The sequence below is a fragment of the Astatotilapia calliptera genome, chromosome 1 (assembly GCF_964374335.1).
Source record: "Astatotilapia calliptera chromosome 1, fAstCal68.1, whole genome shotgun sequence".
Taxonomy (NCBI): domain Eukaryota; kingdom Metazoa; phylum Chordata; class Actinopteri; order Cichliformes; family Cichlidae; genus Astatotilapia; species Astatotilapia calliptera.
Window position 1 is genome coordinate 4,722,951 of NC_137422.1, and position 19,840 is coordinate 4,742,790.

General features: G+C 41.8%; 1 protein-coding gene across 1 annotated transcript in view; it reads right to left on the bottom strand.

Annotated features, from left to right (window-relative positions):
• The window catches only part of LOC113008303 (nuclear receptor ROR-alpha A-like), a 175,795-nt gene extending 167,320 nt beyond the window's left edge, over nucleotides 1-8,475 (bottom strand). Inside the window, exon 1 of the mRNA XM_026145671.2 lies at nucleotides 8,115-8,475. Within this exon, the coding sequence (XP_026001456.2) occupies nucleotides 8,115-8,265 (151 nt within the window). The 5' untranslated portion in view covers nucleotides 8,266-8,475. The remainder of the gene's footprint in view (nucleotides 1-8,114) is intronic.
• Between the last annotated feature and the right edge of the window lie 11,365 nt (nucleotides 8,476-19,840).

Genomic DNA, 19,840 nt, shown 5'->3' on the forward strand with positions numbered 1-19,840 from the left:
AAGAATTTTAAACCTGCAGTTTCAGAACGTCTGTGACAATAATAATAATGTGTACTTTATTGATCCCCGTGGGGAGATTCCTCTCTGCATTTAACCCATTCACTCAGTGAAGCAGCCATTGGGTGCCCGGGGAGCAGTGTGTAGGGATGGTACCTTGCTCAGGGGTACCTCAGGGGAATCGAACCCTCAACCTTCTGATCAAGTAGTTAAATATGTCATTGTTGTTACCTGAAGAGGCTTTTGTCAGTTCAGACCAGGCACCCACACTTGGTCTGCATTACCCACCCGTGACGAGGGTCCACTTGGATCCATGTGACATACATTTTATTTTATCATCTGTAGGTGAACGCAGCATTCTCTTTGGCCATGAGTAAAATATGAATGGGTGACGCACTTTTGTTCATTTGTGAGACCGCATACAAGTAAAAAGGTAAAAAGTGTATGACACTACAACATTATTAACAACAAGTAAAGGGTCTGGTACTGGTTTAGCACTTTTCTACTCTAACTGAGCACTCAAGCTGTGTGCACCCGATTACACAAGCTTTTTCCCCTCCCTATACCAAAGTGAGTTTTCTAACATTAAGACACACACGAATGCATCAGGGGCAATTTGGGGTTCAACATCTTGCCCAAGCATACTTTAACATGTAGGACGGAAAAGCCAGCGAACAAATCGCTGATCTTCTGATTGGTGCGCGACTCACTCTACCTTCTGACATCCCAATAAAAGAGCCATGAAAACAGCATAAACACAGCACAATGAATGTGAAGGATAAGGATCAGCTTTATTTGTCAGTTGCAGTTGCCTGCAGCTGAAACGACAGACCTAGTCGACCATACACACAATACATACAATATACAAACTTACATTGGGGAGACAGGACAGGCTAGGCAGCAGAAAAACAGATAGACAGTGAGATATGTAACATATAGGGGCAAAATTAAGTAATCAGAAATAAGGGAAACAGAAAAGCTGGTGAAATCAAAACAAAGTGAAATCAATGTGACAGAAGACACAGAATGAGAGCTCTGCTCCTCTTCTCCCAAATGAGTGTCAGAAAGTTAGCGTTCAGCTTTAAGGCTCTTCACAGCTCGGTTTTTAAAGCCTTCACTCTCCCACACTGAAGGCTCTGGCTCTGTGCCCCTTCTGCCAGAGACCTGTTACGTAACACGCCCGCTGCTTTCAAGTACCGTCAGAAATAGCAGTACTGCCACCAGAGTGTACGACTGAGCAGTGTGTGCTTTCTATTTCAACTACGCATACGTTTCGTTTGAATTGATTTAAATGAGAAAAATGTGCTTCAGCTCAGTTACTTTTCTGGATTCGCAGCACCTTGTTTATACCAATACGTAACATTTTATGACCTTTTCAAATCGTAAATTAACTTTTTTCAAACATGAGTTGAACACTTTACACTTTTGGACACTCACTTGGCATTGAAGATTATAATTCATTTTTTTTATTCCAACCATATTTTGGGCACATTTTTTTTTAATGTTGTACAGTTTATGTACAAAGTGAGAAAATGTAGTTAATTTTAATCCTCATAAATCTTCTTAAATTTGCTTGTTTCTTCTAAAAGTTTATTTGGTTCCAAAATTGATATTTTCCAGACATTGTTTTCTAAATATTTTGACAGTTTGTTGTTAATTGCCTCATAGAGTAGTGGATTACACTCACTTTTTCAGCTGGAGAAACAAATCCTCTTTGGGGTCACAAAGGACATCTGACAGCGTCTAATATTATCGTCGATATTTTTATTATATTTGTTCTTTTTTTAAAGGATATGTTATTGCTTTAATGTTTTTTCAATAGTAATGCCAAATGTATGATCTTGTGAATGATTTGCAGGGCTCAGTGCACTTTACAAACACTAAACAAATACAGATAAACTGCACACCAAAAAGAAATAGGTTCACATTTTAGGAGCACTTGCTTGTGTGTTTTATTTTGTAGGAGAAATCCTGATTTAATTTCAGACATTCAAAAAAACAAAAAGGAAACAACAGACAATGACTTTGAGATGAGGGACTCAAAGTGTAAAACTGTTTAAACTTACTTTACTGCCCAAGTCTTTATGTTCTGCTTCCAAGCAGCCAGACCTTTGTGTATTTTTTTGTATTAGTCTCGAGGGGTAGTTCTCCAGGCTTTCAATGTTCTTATTCTTGACATTGGCTGCATTTTCACTAATTTCCAGTTCAGATTTTTAAACCACTTAACACTGAATGTGACTCATGACTCAAGCATTAAAAGGGCATCTAACTCAAGGGCAAACTACTGAAAATATCAGACAACTTAACAACAAAAACATTTTAAATAGTATCTTTACAGACTTTGTTACAGTGATGTATTGTAAAACATTACAATAATTTACATCAAATTATCAGTATCAGGTCTAAAATCTGATCTACAGCTGTCAACAATACCTGAAAGTCATGTTCTTAAGGAATAGGAAGAAATTCAGCAAAGGCCTGACACAGGACCGTCTGTCGGCTGTTCACATGAAAAAGGGTCTCAGTGGAGGAGCTGCTGTTCGTAAAGAAGGAAAACAGGAAGACTAAGCTGATGTATTTCATGTTCCACAAGAACCTGACTGAAAATCAGTGTCAACGAGGTTTATGGAGTAAAGAATCCACATTTGAATTTTGGTTCAAAATGTCTCAAGTATGCACAGAGGAGGTCAGGAGAGCACATCACAGCAGGAGGTCTGTTACAGGCTGAAGCTGCGTTTCAGGCAGTAGTTTGGGAAATCCTGAAAACTGATGGAAAGCACCTGATTGGCAAAAGCTGTATTTTCAGCATGATGGTGATCCTATACATACTGCCAATATAAAAGCATACTTGGATAGAAGGAGACAAAAAGAAACACTATCATGGGTTGGCCTCCCCAGAGCCCAGACTTAACGTTGTTGAAGCAATGTGGGGTCAACTGGACAGGAAACAGAACAAAAGGCAGAAACATCCAAAGAAGGAAACCTGCTGAACTATTCCTGGGGACCACTTAAAGATATTACAGGAACGTTTGCTTCAAAGAGTTCAGACTGTTCGAAGAACAAAGGTGGTCAGACCAAATATTGATTTTCAAGATCATCAGAATTTCCATGTTTGCAATACATACAAATACTGACACATTTTTGCAATTTTCTTAGCAAAATACAGTGAAATGAGGCGTGTCTCGACACTTTTTTACAGCTCATTCCTGCAGCACTACAACATGTTCTCCATAGAGCTCCATAGATACATGCTCTACAACTAGATTTTGAGATTTTGTGTGATTGCCATTTATTAAAACATCCATCCAGTTATTTCAGGATTGCCAGGAATCTAATCCAGGTATCACAGAGCAAGAGGCAGGCTTCACCCACGTCCGACCGTTAATGCCTACATTCACACTTGTGCTCAATTTTGGAATCACCAGTTAACTTAACCCCATGTATGTTTTTCGACTGTGGAAGGAAGCCGGCGTACCCGGAGAGAAAACACACAGACGCTGGGAGAACATGCAAGCTCCACACAGAAAGCCCCCAGCCTGGATTCAAACCCAGGACCTTCTTGCTAACCACTCCTGCTAATCACTGTACCCCCATGCCAAAGGCTCAGAATAAAAGAAAACTACTTATTAAGAAATGTAAAAATGACAGACAGAGCCTGTAAAATTAGTAACGCATGATAAATATTGTGAGGTCCTTTCAAGGGAGTGAAAGCCAGACATGAAGTCTACATCAGCATCAACACAGGAAATGAAAATGATAAAAACCCTGCAACTCTTCACACTTTGCCGTGGAAGCTCAAACTTGGTGTCAGTCAGTGTAACAACACTCTGCCCAAATGAACCGTCACACCTCAAATGTGTTTGTGTAAATATGCTGCAAGGCAGTTGTGTCTGTTTACCAGCACCTCTGGGGTCAAAGGTCAGGTTCAAGTAAAATTTCAAGTGACTTTTAATAAACCCAGTCTTGTTGTTTTAGATCAAAAGTTCTATTCCATTGTATTATAACTTGCACATTAAAGAAACTCATATCTATGTCTTCTTGGTTTCCAAAGCAGCTTCAGTTATTTTGACTTCTTTGCATGCTGATGAAACGAATGGATATTCTGCTTTGCTGCAGAGCGCTGGTGGGGCTGGATCCTGAACAGAATGACTGTCAAAGCGCCTCACGAGCCACGATAACACAGCAAAAACCACAATCAGGCAATTGTGATGTAAATTATTTAACACAGTCATTCATTCATTTCACATAACGAACTTAAAAATCACAGTTGCTTTAATCATCCATCTCTAACACACCATTTCATGACTGATGTGTTATTATGTAAGCGTCAGTTACAGGAGTGAGCTGCACTGACTACCACAATTAATGTGCTGCTGCATGCTACAGACCATGCAGGAAGTTTGTGCAGCCGTGAAATTCATGTTTTTATAACTGTTACTCAGCACTGTTTAGCAGTTACAGTTTCCAAATCAAGCTGTCTAGTTGATAAATGAACAATTCACTGGACATTTCTGATTGGTCAGCACCGTCACGGGCCTTTCTGTGTGGAGTTTACATGTTCTCCCTGTGGGTATGTGGGTTCTCTACAGGTACAACAGCTTCTTTCAAAGTCCAAACAGATGCATATTAGGTTCCTGGTCAGTCTGTGGATGTAACTCTGTGTTAGCCCTGGGTCGTATTGGTGACATGTCCATGGTGTACTCTGCCTCTGAATACAAGAGGCAAAAGACCCTGTTGTGGATAAATCACTAAGAACATTTACAGAGGGAGTTAACGTAGAAGCTGTAAGAAAAGCTTCTGTACTTCCTGTTAAAAGGGAGTTTTCGCCAAAGTGCTTGCTCATACGGGGTCATATGATTGTCTCAAACCGTGACAGCAATTGCCAGATTGATTTATCTCAACCTAAAGATGCCTTTTAAAAAGTCTACATACCTTTACATTACAAAGTAAACACATAACACACAGTGTAAAATGATCTCATCATCAGGGACCCGTGGTGCATGAAGTGACTAGTGATAAAATCACTAGTCACTTTTAATGGCCTATTCAGTATCTATTAAGTGAGCGCAGAGGAGTCAAGGTGTCAGTCTATTGTAAGTACTGTTGAAAGGCGCTGAGACTGTACGTCTGTAACGCCCTCCAAAGTGGATACATTTGAAAACACTGTTTTCATGTCGCAGTGTGGACGGCGAAAACGGAGGCTTTCGAAAACGATGACGCATTTTAGTCATGTAGTGCAGTCATGTGACCAATTCAACTAAGATGGCGGACGGCATCGTACAGCAGTTGTTTTGTTATATATATATAAAGTGAGTCTATATTCCCACTCGTTTTTGCAACTTTGTGCTCTAGTGTTACTCGCAGCAACTCCACCTCGACATTTTGCCGCGACGTTTCACAGAGCCTGAAAGTAAATAAAGGGCAGGTTGAATCATCTTATGTTTCACACATCCGCAGTACGGGAACATAAGCATTTTCAGTGTGGATGAAAAACAATAGTGTGGATGTGAAGATAGACAAAACGCCGTTTTCATCAGATGATTAGTTCATTCCCAGGCCTCTGGTGAACTTCAAGACACGATTAGGAGGTCATTTAGCCATTTGAATCAGCTGTGTTGGATCAAGGACACATCTAAAACCTGCAGGACACCGGCCCTCGAGGCCTGGAGTTGGACACCCCTGCCTTAAAACATCTTAAACCATCAGAATTTTTAAGATGTTTTAAAAAAGGAGAAGAAGTATTCATGTGATATGACTTGTTTATATTTGTTGTTCAGCGGGTCCTACTTATGTTCTCCAGTTACTGTAGGATAAATCATTCATTGCTCTCTTTCTCCCCACACTGGCAGAGGTGTGTCTGAAGGCTGAAGCAGTGAGAGCTGCACCAAGACCTACTGTACACCACACACTGACTGATGCACACAGAGCTGTGGGTGGATAAAGCTGCACTAGCGTACCAGCAAGACTCTGTGCAAAACCTTTTATGTAAAAAATATGCAGTAAGCACTGCTCAGGAGAAAATGTCTACATTGTGTCCTGAACATGATTATTCATTTCACAAAACAAATGTGAAATGTTATCACACCAGTTTTTAGCCATTAATATGTGCTCGGATTGAACAGCAGGCTGGGACGAGTCCCAGAAATCCCGAGTCCCTGATTTCAGGATTGACATTCAGTGACAAATTGTACTTTGAGCACTGAGAGGACCCGTCGCTATTCTTTCATGGAGGACCAGCTTCATCACCTTATCAAGACTCTAATTCTGCATCTCAACGGGAACCTTTCCTTTCTTATTCACACACCCCACAGTCATCTCACTTTTTACAAGTCAAACTTGAACACAGCATCTGACCCATTGACTTGGCTTTATTTATTTGGCTTTATTTACCTTTCATTGTTTACTCTGCCCCTCAGGGCTCTGCTTTGACTGCATGTCTCAGAAACAGTCACACTATCTGCCCGTCTCCATTTCAACACCGCTCAAACACTCACTGTGATTTTTCTCCTTCTCCTCAAACAGCTGTTACGTAACCGACTCTGCTCCGAGAAACTCAATGAAGTTCGATCTGACCGCCTCTCTCTCTCCAGGCTGCATACCAATAATGAGCAGCAGGAAAATCTGCCGTCAGGTCCGTGAGCTGCTCACAGGGGACGTATGGCTTCATTCACTGGTATTAATTACTGCATGGAAGTGAGAGCGTGACACTCTGTTTAGGTGGCCATCAAATAATAAAAACTTATAACATATAATTCTGCTGCAAAACATATCCACCAATATATTTGTGGTTGTTTTCAAAGTCTTTGTAGTAGTTTTAGCTGTTGTGAGACTGTAGCTGTTACTTTGAACCTCTTAGTACTTGTTTCGTGGTTATTTTGAGACTCCGTGGTCGTTTTAAGTCCTTCTTTGATTGTTTTGAGTCTGTGGTTCTTTTAACTGTCGCTGATTTAAATCTCTGTGGTTGTGTTGAATGTTTGGCTGTTTTCTGATTCTTTGGAGTTGTTTGGAGTCTCTTTGTGCCCGTCTTCAGACCCTGGGGTTGTACTGAGTCTCCTTGTGGTTGATTCTGTGTTTTGGGGGTTTTAAGTCTCTGTAGTCGATGTGGACTTGTCATGAGACTTTGTGTGATCATTTTAAGTCACTTTATTTGGTTATTTCAAGTCTCTTTGTGTCCCTTTGACTCTACTTCTTACTCATTTAGATCTCTTACGATCTTTTTTTAAATGTTGTAACAGCCTCCAGTTCAGTCTTTTGTTAAATGTACTGTTGCAACAACTCGCAAATCGTTGTTTCTCAACAAAAATTGTCATTTTCTAAATGACAAGGAATTGACATTTGCGCCTCATAATTTCAAATCTGGATGACACAGCTGGAGCAGCAGGGTTTAACAAATGAACCAGTTCTGATACGGTGCTTTTCCACTCTGACGACACACAGCACTTTTTTCTATGCTTTCTGTCAAACACTCACACACTGATGGACAAAACATGGGGTTAGCCCAAGATATCTGATGGACACACGGCGATGGAACCACCAGGTGAAGCACCACCTGCTCTGCCACCTGAGCCACAGCCACCCCACAAAAGAGCCACAAATCACTGTGTTCCTGTTATGAATCAACAATTTCTACTTTTGTTCAATAGCTTCATGTTCTTTGTTACTGACCTGTAAAAAGAAAAAACATTTTTGGAGCGGGCTGATTGTTGACATGAAAGGTGTACATAAGCTGCTAACACAGTGAGAACACGTTTGTCTTAAAAACTGAAGTCTTATAAAAAAGATTTCCTTTCACTGGAACAAAAAAATAGCAAAACGGCCAAACAGGAAGGGTATGACATTCATTCACTTTCACGTTTTAAGTCGATTATTTTATTATTTATTAATTAAAGTTAAATAAAATGCCTTCAGCTCAGCATGACATTTTCCGTCCACATCAAAGTGATGTTCTCACACAGAGGTGTTAATGTGCACGTGTCAGTGGATGTCTGCGCTCCAACACATCAAACTGCTACACAAACCGTTTGAAGTTGCTGCTGCAGCTCAAACACACTCACAGCTGTGACAGATGTAGCCGAGATCAATAACAATAATCATCATTTTAGAATTAGCAGTCCTACCTTTGCCGCAGCTGGAGCCGGAGGAGCTGGAGCCGCAGGAGCTGTGTGTCCTGGGCGGTGTGAGGTGCGGAGTCTCCAGGCTCGCTGATGTAGCGGGCTCGGAGCCGCTCCTGCTCGCCCCGCTGGCTGAATCCTGCGGGGACGACTCCATCCATCAACCGAAAACAAAAACTCCCTGAAACGAACCGGATCTCCCCCTGTGGTTGGTGCCTGCTACTGAAATATCAAAACCCCCACGAACGGCTGGTGGGGTGGTGTGTTTGAACAGCGGCAGAAGCGCGACTGCTGAGCGGCCGTCAGGTCGCTACTAGGAGCGCCGTTTGGAGGAGAAGAAGCCGGGCTGAGAGAGAGGGAGGGCGGCGCTGTAGAGAGCTCGGCTGCCCTCCCTGGAGGCTGACACATGGGCAGGCTGCAGTCTCGAAGCGAGCGCTGTCAAAGTAGCGAGCAGGTTGGAGTGTTTCTGTTGCAAAGACAGCTGGGCTCCTGCACACTGTGTGAACCATGTAAAAGTTTCTGACTGTCAGTTTCTGACACATTATCAGTAAAATAGCACCCAAAGTAAAGGTTCTTGCTGTGAACACGAATATCCGTGTAAAGGTCCTCATTGCTATAAAGCAATGCTGTCAAGCGTACAACTCAGGGGCCAGAACCCCTCAAACAGTTCAATCCAACCAAAATTGCTGCAAAACTGTAAAAGAGAAAGACTTTTCACTTTTCACTTTTCACTCCGCTCTGTGAACCCTTCCAGCTGTCTTACTGCCTCCCTCTTTAAGAAAGACTTACTTTCATGTCTTACTATCTTCCCACTGTCACTCAAGAATCTGCAGTTTTCCACTTGATTTAACTCAAAACCTTTTCGTATATTTCGAGATATTTTGTGAAAAGGGTTGGCGTAATAAGCAAATGCTTCAGCCAATACCTTTTGATTAGCCTTGTCTCATGCTTTCTTTCTTTATGGTAGATTTTTGTTCTGTTTTGACTGTTTTTTTTTTTCACTGTTTTCACTGAGATTTGAATTTGAATGCTAATCAATAAAATCAAATCAAAATCAAATCAAAATGTATGAAATGTATATATCTACACCACCGCAGGGATGCGCAGAACATATCACTGCAGTTTGTTACCTATCACTTGCATTACAATGGAGCAATGAGGGACCTTTTTTGGGTCATACATACTTGATAAAAGCAAAACCTATCCTTCAAAACTTTACCACCAAACAAGAGAGCTTCACTCTTTGGCCGTGCCAAAAAAATTCTGTCCATAAAAGTTGAAAAATGGAATCTGTGATAAACAGCAGCCCTGTCTCTAAACTCTAACGCTCGTCGGCACAAGTCTGATTGTCAGCAAATCAAACCGGGCTGCAGCTGTGACAGAAAGGCTGTAAAATGTGCTCGATACCCCCCACTCAGGAAGGAACACCACAGCATGCAATCATTTGCCTTCTTCAAGACCACCAAACTCCCACCATCTAGTATCCATGAGAGGTTAAAGACCTGCTCCAGTTTTCCACAACAGGGACAAAAACATATTGTTCCCTTTGAACTGGAGATCCAACAAACAGGCAGACTGGTACGGTGGCATAGACCTTCTAAAGGAGGTTAAGGAGTATGATACTCCTGAAGCTGGAGCACACCTTCTCATATCCCATCTTCAAAAGAGCGATCACCAGCTGACTCTGTCCGTCCATCTCATATATATTTTATTTGCTGTCTCTCTTTGTGGAGTTACTAAGTACTGTGCATGTAGACGGGATGGACAAAAACATGGCCACTAAACAGCGTCTCCCTGACAAGTGAACAAAATGAACTTTTGAAAAGTAGAATTGTTGCACAGTATATCATAGACTGGATATTTACTGCACGCCGCCTGACCCGGGTCATAGTGATGATTGAACACAGACGGCTTTCATCTGTCTGTAGACCCTCCTGCAGCCTCGCTCCGCTCTGTGAACCCTTCCAGCTGTCTTACTGCCTCCCTCTTTGCCTTTTCATCATCGTCAGCTTCTCCTATCACTGATTTCCTTTCTGCCAAAAGCTTCACAATGCCTGGAAGACTTTAAAGGGAGGATATTACTACAGATTTCATCACTCTAATTAGTTCAGATGAATTTTTTTTAAAAAGCTGAATATTATGATTATTTAGAGGACGAAAGCGGCTGACAGTCTTTTTTAGCCCAGAGTGAAAAGCCTCAGGAACATTCATACATTTTACTCCTCTTCATAAAGAAACAATTCAGCAGTTCTTGTGAACCTCCTGGATTATTGTACTGATGCTCTGAATTTTAAGCATTAATCTGGTATAATCACCTATAAATTATGTACTTGACACATGAGGTAATTGTGATATCTTTGATGCCAATTTTTTCCTGTGACAATGACTATAGATAGTTTTATGCAGAAGCTTTAAAATGATCACATGACCACATGTCACAATTTAAACCAGACCTTTGCGTTTGATCCCGTTTGTGATAATTCACTGGAGAAAATTCCAAAAAGCACATTTTGAGTAAACTTTAAAGTGTATTATTGCCATATAGCCATAGGTCATATTTTAACATTTCCCAAACTGTTAAATAAGATTATTTTGGAATTATTGTACCAATTCTTGTACTGATGATAATTAAGACCATAGTTAGTAGACACTGTACATTTAAACCATTTGGTCAGCCTTACCCTGTCGGCATTGAAATCACTGGACGTAATAAAGAACTGAGTGATTCTAGTGTTGCATGAATTAGACTGTTCCAGACCAGAACGTGATCCCTGCTCGTTTCGACCCACCGCAGATGGACGCTGAGAGACTTTAACGTGGGAAATATTCATAGTGTGAAAGTTTGGGAACGGATATGTGGTATTTTTCATCTCAGTTTTTTTTAGATTTGATTGATCTTGTGGTTCAGCATTGACTCAGAACAATCAACTCCTTACTGAAGTCATGTAGAGAGGCCAGACTGTTCTCCCGTTAGAAACAAGATACATAGATTGTACCAAAGCTGATTCATGATTGGTTTTAAGGTTCAGCATTAACTTCAGTTAAAAAAAGAGTCAAACAGGCTGATACAGAGAGGAGGTTGGACTTGATGAATGGATCTTTAAATGTGGACATCGCTATTTTTCATTTCAAACTGTTGTTTCCTTTAATCATATGTGCTTCATTTTAACTAGTGCTGCAACATTATGAAATACTAAATAACTGGGAAACATTGTGATTGCAAATAGAAGTAAAAAGTGTGCAAGTGTGAAAGATTAGATGTATATCAGTAATTGTGACTTTCTTAGTGTAAAAGTTGACGTGATCATCTGCAGCATCTACAAAATAAAAGCCTGTTGTTGTTGTAAAGGTCAGTGTGTCAAACAGTCTTCATAAACACACAACACAGCTGTCTGTACTCTGAACTCTGCCAAAGATTGTTTATAATGTGAAAAAGATCCACCACAGTGCGCTGTAATCCACACGGATTCACTAAATCACAGGTGTCCAACTCCAGGCCTCGAGGGCCGGTGTCCTGCAGGTTTTAGATGTGTCCTTGATCCAACACAGCCTTTAAATCTAAAGGCTAAATGACCTCCTCAACATGTCTGGTAATGAACTAATCATTTCATTCAGGTGTGTTGACCCAGGGTGAGATCTAAAACCTGCAGCACACCGGCCCTCGAGGCCTGGAGTTCGACACCCCTGCACTAAATAGTTCACTGAAAACAAATTCCAGCAAATAAAGAGAAACTGTTGACAGCATTAGTCGTGCTTTGGTCCTGGTACCTGTGACTGTACCTCAAGGCCTGTTTAACACCCGGCATGTCTGCTGTCCAGAGCAACGTTTGGCTCAAATTAACCAACAAAGAAAATCTTTTTGGGAAAGAGTACAAAACGTAAACGTAAGTGTCAGAGCCCCATCAGTCCTACAGAGCTTTTCAAATCACAGTAAAATCTACAGCTGTTTTTAAAAAAGCGTTTTTATTCAGATTTAGTTACATTTGTCTTGTGTGTAATAGAGTGTAAGAAATTGGGTTAAAAACAAAACAATTAAAGTTACTGTAGAATAAAATTAAAAAGACACTTTTTTTAAACTTTATTTGAACACTGAAATAAATAAATGTGTATCAGTGTATGTGTTCTTAACAGAGCTTAAAAACTGAGCTGTCAACCAGTTTGTTTTATAGAATATACTATATTGGCATCTGTTTTGGCAGTTCCTAATGTTCAAACTGAAGTTTGGACAAACTGTGATTTTTTTACATATTCCACTAAAACCATCAGCTGATTGCATCGTATCCAGTCCAGTGTTTTTCTTTGAATACAGATTATTTATTTGTGCTTTACAAACTGAGCATCATCAGTATGGCTTAGGTTGTTTGTAGTTTTGTTTGCATTGACAAAAACGATATGCATTTCCCTGCAAACTGCCCCCTGGTGGAGAAAGCCCACCTCAGCAAAACCCCTAAATGAAGAGCAGCCTGAGGCTGAAGGCAAGTTGTTGTGTGACCGGTTCAAAGGGTGTAAATCATCAGCTTTACTTTTAAGCTCAGTTCTCTCTTCACAGATTATAGGCCGACAAGTGATTTACAGTTTTTTAAATACCAACAATCTTTTTTTTTTTTTGGCAAATACTGGAAATCACTTTTTGCAATTGTGCTGCAATTTTCATAAATCTGATGGTAATTTGCATGGGATCTAATCTTTTTGCACAAGTTTCCATACGAATATTAGTAAACAATGCAAATGTCAGGAGCCTGATCCATGGGATTCATGGGAGCAGTTAAGGAAATGCTCCAGAATGTTAGCGTTACTCCCCCATAGTGTTGAAAGGATCTGTTCCTTTCTAGAGGTCCTGGGTCGATGACCCAGTGTTTTGTTTATTATTGTTGTTCTATAATTTCTTTGCTTTTCTGACTTGTGTTCTGATTTGATATTTGGTTTTTATCATTGTTATCACTCTTAGTGTTTAAGCTTCTTTCTCTGTATTTCTAGTGCTCTAGTTCTTTGAGGAACCACGGTGGAACGGTGGTTAGCACCGTTACCTCACAGCAAAAAGGTCCTGAGTTCAATTCCACCATCAAGCCGGGGTGTTTGTGTGGGTGTTTACTCTGGCTTCCAAAGAAATGTAGTTTGTGGGGATAGATTAATTCAAATTGCCCATAGGTGTAAATGTGAGTGTGAATGGTTGTCTGTCTCTGTGTGTTAGCCCTGTGACAGACTGGTGACCTATCCAGGGTGTACCCCGCCTCTCGCCCCATTACAGCTGGGATAGGCGTGTCCCCTGCGACCCGGGAAAGAATAAGCGGAAGTGAATGGATGTATAGTTCTTTGCTATGTGATTTCTATTTCTTAGGTTTTCCATGTGTCCATTTTAGTTAAGTGTCAATTCTGTGTATTGTGAATTGTCTCGTTTCCTGTTTTACTTTGAAGGTTCATGTCTGATGTCAGTGTGTTCCGTTTTACCTCCCCTCTGTCTCGTTAGCCCTAATCTCTTCCAGCTGTGTCTCCCTCCTGTTTCCCATTCCCTGATTACTCCCCGTGTATATAAGCCCTGTGTTTTCCTTGCTCTCTGTTGTGTTATCAACGTCTCCTTGCTGTCGGCCTTTGGTGTGTGTTCCTGCCTGCTAGTTTAGTTTTATATTCCCAGTTCAGTTTAGTTTGTGCACAGCAATAAAGCTGCTTAAGTTCACCTTAAGTCCTTTTCTGCCAGCCCGCACACAGACCCTGACAGAATGACCCGACCAGATAATGGACCCAGCTAACTCGGTGTTCATTTTGAGAATAATCACTTCCCTCTGGGTTCAAAAGACTGTGCTCCTCATGTTCCTTCAGAGCCAGGAGTTAAGACTGTTTCATCTGGGACTGTTTTACATTCTAATGCAAGCTCAATTAAGGACTCAATTTGTTTTGCCCCTTCTAAGCCCGGATTTATTTCTGGACAATCTGTCTACTGTGAGCCTGTTAATTTTGTGTCAGCCACTACTGGTTTTGTAAATTTTTAGCCGGTCCAGCTGGTTAGTGAATGTTCTGAAGACTCAGGAGCACCTACACCACCACCTATTCCACTTCCACCACAGTCACCAGCGCAGCCTACAGCCTACAGCTCAGCTGCCCATTTTGTTATCAGCTCAGTCAGCCACCTGGGCTGTAACTCAGTCAGCCACTCAACCACCGCTCCGCTTCCACCAAAACCACCACTTCAGCCGGAAGCTCCATTTTTACCTCAACCATTACCTCAGTCATCAGCTCGGTTTCCTGCAGCTCAGTCTCCTGCTCCGTCCCGAGCATGGTTACCTGTTCCATGGTCTCTAGGTCAGTCACCTACTCAGGTTGCAGCTCAAAGATTAGCTCAGCCATCAGTTCAGTCTTCACCTGCTTCTCCCGTACAGGTAGCTATCGTAAGACCATCCGTAAAGGACTGTTTTTTTTGACCACTCACTCTAAGCAGAGTGACAAACCCATTAAAACTGTTAAGTTCCCTCAAAAGCTGGGCCCCTTAGAGTTAGTTACTCTCTCCTGGGCCTAAACCCTCAGCTGACTCTGTACCCCTGGAGGCTAAGAAGCCAGCTGAGGAGAGTCAACACCCTGCGCAGCTCCAGCCTGCTCTGTGCCTGCCAGAGGTCCCCACACCTGTGCCTGCCTCCACTGGAGGGTCCGAGGGGCCCGTTCAGCAGCCTTCTGTTTTCACTGGGGGGTCAGAGGAACCGCTCCAGACTCCTCCTTCCGCTCGGGGGCCGAGGAGCCCGTCCAGCCATCATCATCGCCTGCAGCGCCTCCACCTGCGGTTTCCACACTGTCGCCTACAGCATCATCCTCGTCCGGTCTTGCGGCTGCCACGCCGTCGTCCGGTCCAGTCAAAGTAGTAAAAACTACGCTCACATTAACCAGTGTTGTCTTAAATGTTTTGCTGAATACTGAACAATGTTCCATTACGAGGGTCTTCATTGAAAACCCGACTGCAACTAACTTCCTGAAATGCCGTCCACGTTGCAACAAAGTGAGTGAGAGGAGTTTGCGGAAAATGCAAATTTATGCAGTGTGTCTTATTAAAATGCATCTGGCTAAAATGAAAGAAAATATTCAGTGAGCGCTAATGCACGGCATTATAATTTTAAAACTTGCCTTTGTAGTTTGTTTCATCAGGGCCGGGTGTGATGAAATGATTGTGACACTTTATTAGCGATTCATGTGGAGATAAGAGGAAGATACTGTGTGCACATGATTCACTTTCGTTACAGGAATGCCAGAGTTTTTTTTTTCTTTAAAAAGAAATCTGACTGTCAGATTAACAGCTGCTCTGTTACAATTCAATAATAAAACAATGGCAGGCCCTGCATGAAGAGCTGTGCATTAAAACCCCTGTTTAAGATTTATCTCTTTTTTTTTGCACTTTGTGAGATTTTCACTAGTGGAGTGAAACACGAGATTTTCAATGCATTCTTCCATCTAAGTAGATATTCCTCAATATACCTTTCATAAAGAAAAAAAAAACAAACAAACAATAGAATTGTTCGTTTCAATTCAGTTTTATTCATAAAGCAACAAATCACAACTACAGTCGCCTCAAGGTGCTTTATATTGTAAGGTAGCCCAACAATCATATGACCCCCTATGAGCAAGCACTTTGGCGACAGTGGGAAGGAAAAACTCCCTTTTAACAGGAAGAAACCTCCAGCAGAACCAGGCTCAGGGAGGGGCGGGGCCATCTGCTGTGATTGGTTGGTGTGAGGGGAGGAAGACTGGACAAAGACTTGCTGTGGAAGAGAGACAGAGATTAATAATTAAATGCAGAGAGGTGTATAATTATTTCAGAAGCTGCATACTTTATTAATCCCTAAGGAAATTATGTGGGTTACAGTTGCTCCAGTATAAATAACAGAAACAGACCAACAATACAATATGTTACAGGTTTAAGAAATTTAAGAAATAGCACTAATATATACAGGTCACTCAATAAATATCAAGGATTGACAGACGTGATTATAAATAAATATCAAGAATCGAAGGAGCTTGCAAAGAAAAGCGTCTGGACTTCTTTAAGTTACTTGAAGATGTTTCACCTCTCATCCGAGAAGCTTCTTCAGTTCTAAGGTCAAATGGTGGAGAGTCCCAGATATAAACCTAGTGGGAGTGACCCCCCACAGAGGGACAAAAGGACCCCCTGATGATCCTCTAATCGCCTGAGCCAAGGTGTGAAACTGGGTGTGGGTCCCAATCAGCCAGAGTTTCGGGTGAGTTCATTGTGAAAACCTGGCCCCACCTTATCATGCGAATTCCTGAGGTCAGATGGCCCAGGATGTGAGTGGGCGTTAAGGCGTCTGGGAAGGGATCTCAAAACTGGATTATAGATGGCAGAGAGTTGGTGTCGTAAACCACCGCCTCTGTTCAAAGATGGTCGCTCACAGTGGACATAGATGGCTTCTTTCACTCCTCTTTCAAACCATCTGTCCTCTCTGTCCAAAATGTGAACATTGACATCCTTGAAAGAGTGTCCTTTATCCTTAAGATGCAGATGGACTGCTTAGTCTTGTCCTGTCCATCTGCATCTTAAGGATAAAGGACACTCTTTCGAGGATGCCAATGTTCACATTTCGACTACGATGACCTGGATGACTGAGAACCTTCACAGACAAATATCAAGAATGTTGACAGGAATATGACAGAGTAGAAAAGAGTGTGTGCAAAAAGGGTGTAGCTATTGCAGTGTTTACAGTGTGTTAGATGCAGGAGTTGTACAGGGAGATGGCCACAGGTTTCACAGTTTCTCACTGCTCCTGTGGCTAGCCAGCACGTCATGCAGTAGGTTGGAGGTATTATCCAACATCGTCTTTATCTTGAACAACATTCACCTCTCCAGCACCACCTTAAGGGATTTGTATTTGTATTATTATTTAATTTTACATTAATTTATTGTACAGGGTGGGCCATTTATATGGATACACCGTAATAAAATGGGAGTGGTTGGTGATATTAAAGTCCTGTTTGTGGCACATTAGTATATGTGAGGGGGCAAACTCCTCAAGATGGGTGGATCAGCAGTGTGGGAGGTAAGTGACGGAAGTGACGGACAAGGTAAGCGACTCATGTTGTAACTGACGTCAGACGCCGGAGATTTTGGCGGAAAATTAAAGCAAATGGTAGTTTAGATTTGAACAAATTCATTTAAGCTTCAGTATTACCAAATACACTTATCAATTGTCTTATAACTAACACTATTTGTCTAAATAATCTCCAACACCCTGGAGAACAACGAGGAGAGTTTAGAGGCTCTCCAAGATTATATTGATCAGTGCTTTCAGGATCTCGTGATGAAGAAGACCCAGTGTGCAGCTTCCCCGGCCAAACCTGAGACGCCATCGTCGAAAAGACAACGCCCGGCAGATTCCCCCGGCTCAACATCGCCAGCCGGCAAAGATATTGCCGACATACTGGAGTCAATCGACAAGCGATTGTCCAGTTTCGACGCAAGGCTGTCCTTGGTGGAGATTCTTCACCGAGAATTTAAATGCTTGCGAGAATCCCTGGAGTACAGCCAGCAGCAGGTGGAAACGCTTGCTGCTGAAAATGCCACGCTAAGGGAGTCGGTGAAATGTCTCACAGATAATGTTACCCAGCTCAATAGAGAAAATAAAAAAATAAAAGAAACCGTTATCGATCTACAAGCTCGTAGCATGCGTGATAATCTGGTATTTTCTGGTATTCCAGAAGCCGCTGGAGAGGACGCGGAGACCACGGTAAAAAGCTTCATCAAAACCCACCTGAAGCTGCAGGAGGACACTGTGAAGAACATCGTCTTCGATCGGGTACATCGCCTCGGCCCCATTCGGGCTACGGCCGGGAGACCACGTCCTATCGTGGCCAAATTCGGCCACTTCAAACAAAAGCAACATGTGAAAAGCCGCGGCAGGGAATTAAAAGGAACGGACTTCAGCGTGAACGACCAGTTCCCCAAAGAGATCTTGGAATGACACAGGGTCCTCTTCCCAATCCGACGCAGCTTCATCCAGAAGGGCTCCCGCGCTGTCATCGCTGTGGACCGGCTGTACGTGGACGGACAGCTCCACCGCGACCCCGACATCACTCCGTGGCTGTATTAACCTCACACCAGATAAGAATCAGCTGCACCATTTCCCTATCCACTCACACTAACTTGCATTAACATCTGCATTAACATCTGTTTAACTTACCAGTATCAAATCGCATCTTAAAGTGTGACTTCATAGCAGAATTAACACCGTCACTCTCCGTCAGTGATTTAATTGGAATGTTTACGTTTTGTTTCTGTTTTTTTTCTTCTCGTTTTTTTCTTTTTTTCTTTTCCTCTCTTTTCCCCCTCTTGGATTTATGCTGCTCACCCCTGTCCTTGGTTTCTTTCTTTATTCCTTTCACTGCCTCGATCACCTGCTTCGACACTCATCCACAAACATCCTTTATTTCGACACATACGCACCATGCGCTCAACGGCAGCACATTTACTTCAGTCAGACAGCGCACACAGTCGTTTAGGATACACACACTTGAGCCAAGCCTACTCATATTAGTAATTATGCATACACAAAGTCAGACTCAGGGAGCATCTCGCCACACATTTTTTCTCTCTCTCCTTCTCTTTATTTATGAACAAGTGACGTATTCTCTCCACCTATCTAAGCGACGCACACAGCATACATCCCTAGTTATACACAAACATCTATGGGTACACTGAGGTTCATTACATGGAATATAAATGGAGCTGGCTCCAGAGTAAAGAGGTTAAAAATATTTAACCAACTCAAAAAACTACAGGCAGATGTTGTCCTTTTACAAGAGACCCACAGACCTCTTAGAGGTTCGAATGAACTTAAAACACCTGAGTTTCCTAATGTGTTCTCAGCTTGTTATAATTCTAGACAAAGGGGAGTAGCAATTTTAATACATAAAAATATTAATTTCACAGTACTCGATACAGTTATAGATCCAGAGGGCATATTCTTAATCATTAAACTATCTATACTTGATAAAAAGCTATGTATTGCAAGTGTATATGGTCCAAATGTTGATGATCCCTCATTCTTTCATGGTTTTTTCAGTGCACTCTCTGAACACTTAGATGGCACACTTGTTCTTGGAGGCGACCTCAACCTTGGACTAAATGAAGACATGGATAGGCTCAATACAGCGGGAACTCAGCGTAATTGGCAGTCCATAAATATAATCAAACAGTATATGAGCGACTTTGGTCTTTGCGATGCATGGCGCTCCCTTCACCCCACCAGTAAGGAATATACTTTTTTCTCACATGTCCATCACTCCTACTCTCGTCTGGATTATTTTTTGGTCAGCAGCTCACTGCTGAACGACATTTCAGACACTGAGATTCACCCTATAGCTGTCAGCGATCATGGTCCTGTATCTTTAACACTAATGCACAAGAATAATACTACGCCAAGAAAAAACTGGAGATTTAATATATCACTACTTAAAGATGAAGACTTTATTAAATGTTTTAAAAAAGAGTGGACTTCATATTTGGACTATAATGACACTCCCGAAACATCAGCTTCTGTTCTATGGGAAGCAGGGAAAGCTGTGATGAGAGGTAAAATAATTTCTTTCTCATCACATAAAAAGAAAAAAGAAAACAAAAATATTCAGGAATTAGAAAAAAACATCAAATCACTAGAAGAAGCCTACGCGTCCCACCAAGATCAGGAAACATTGAACAAAATACGCAAAACAAAACTAGAATTAAATGAGATAATTGATAA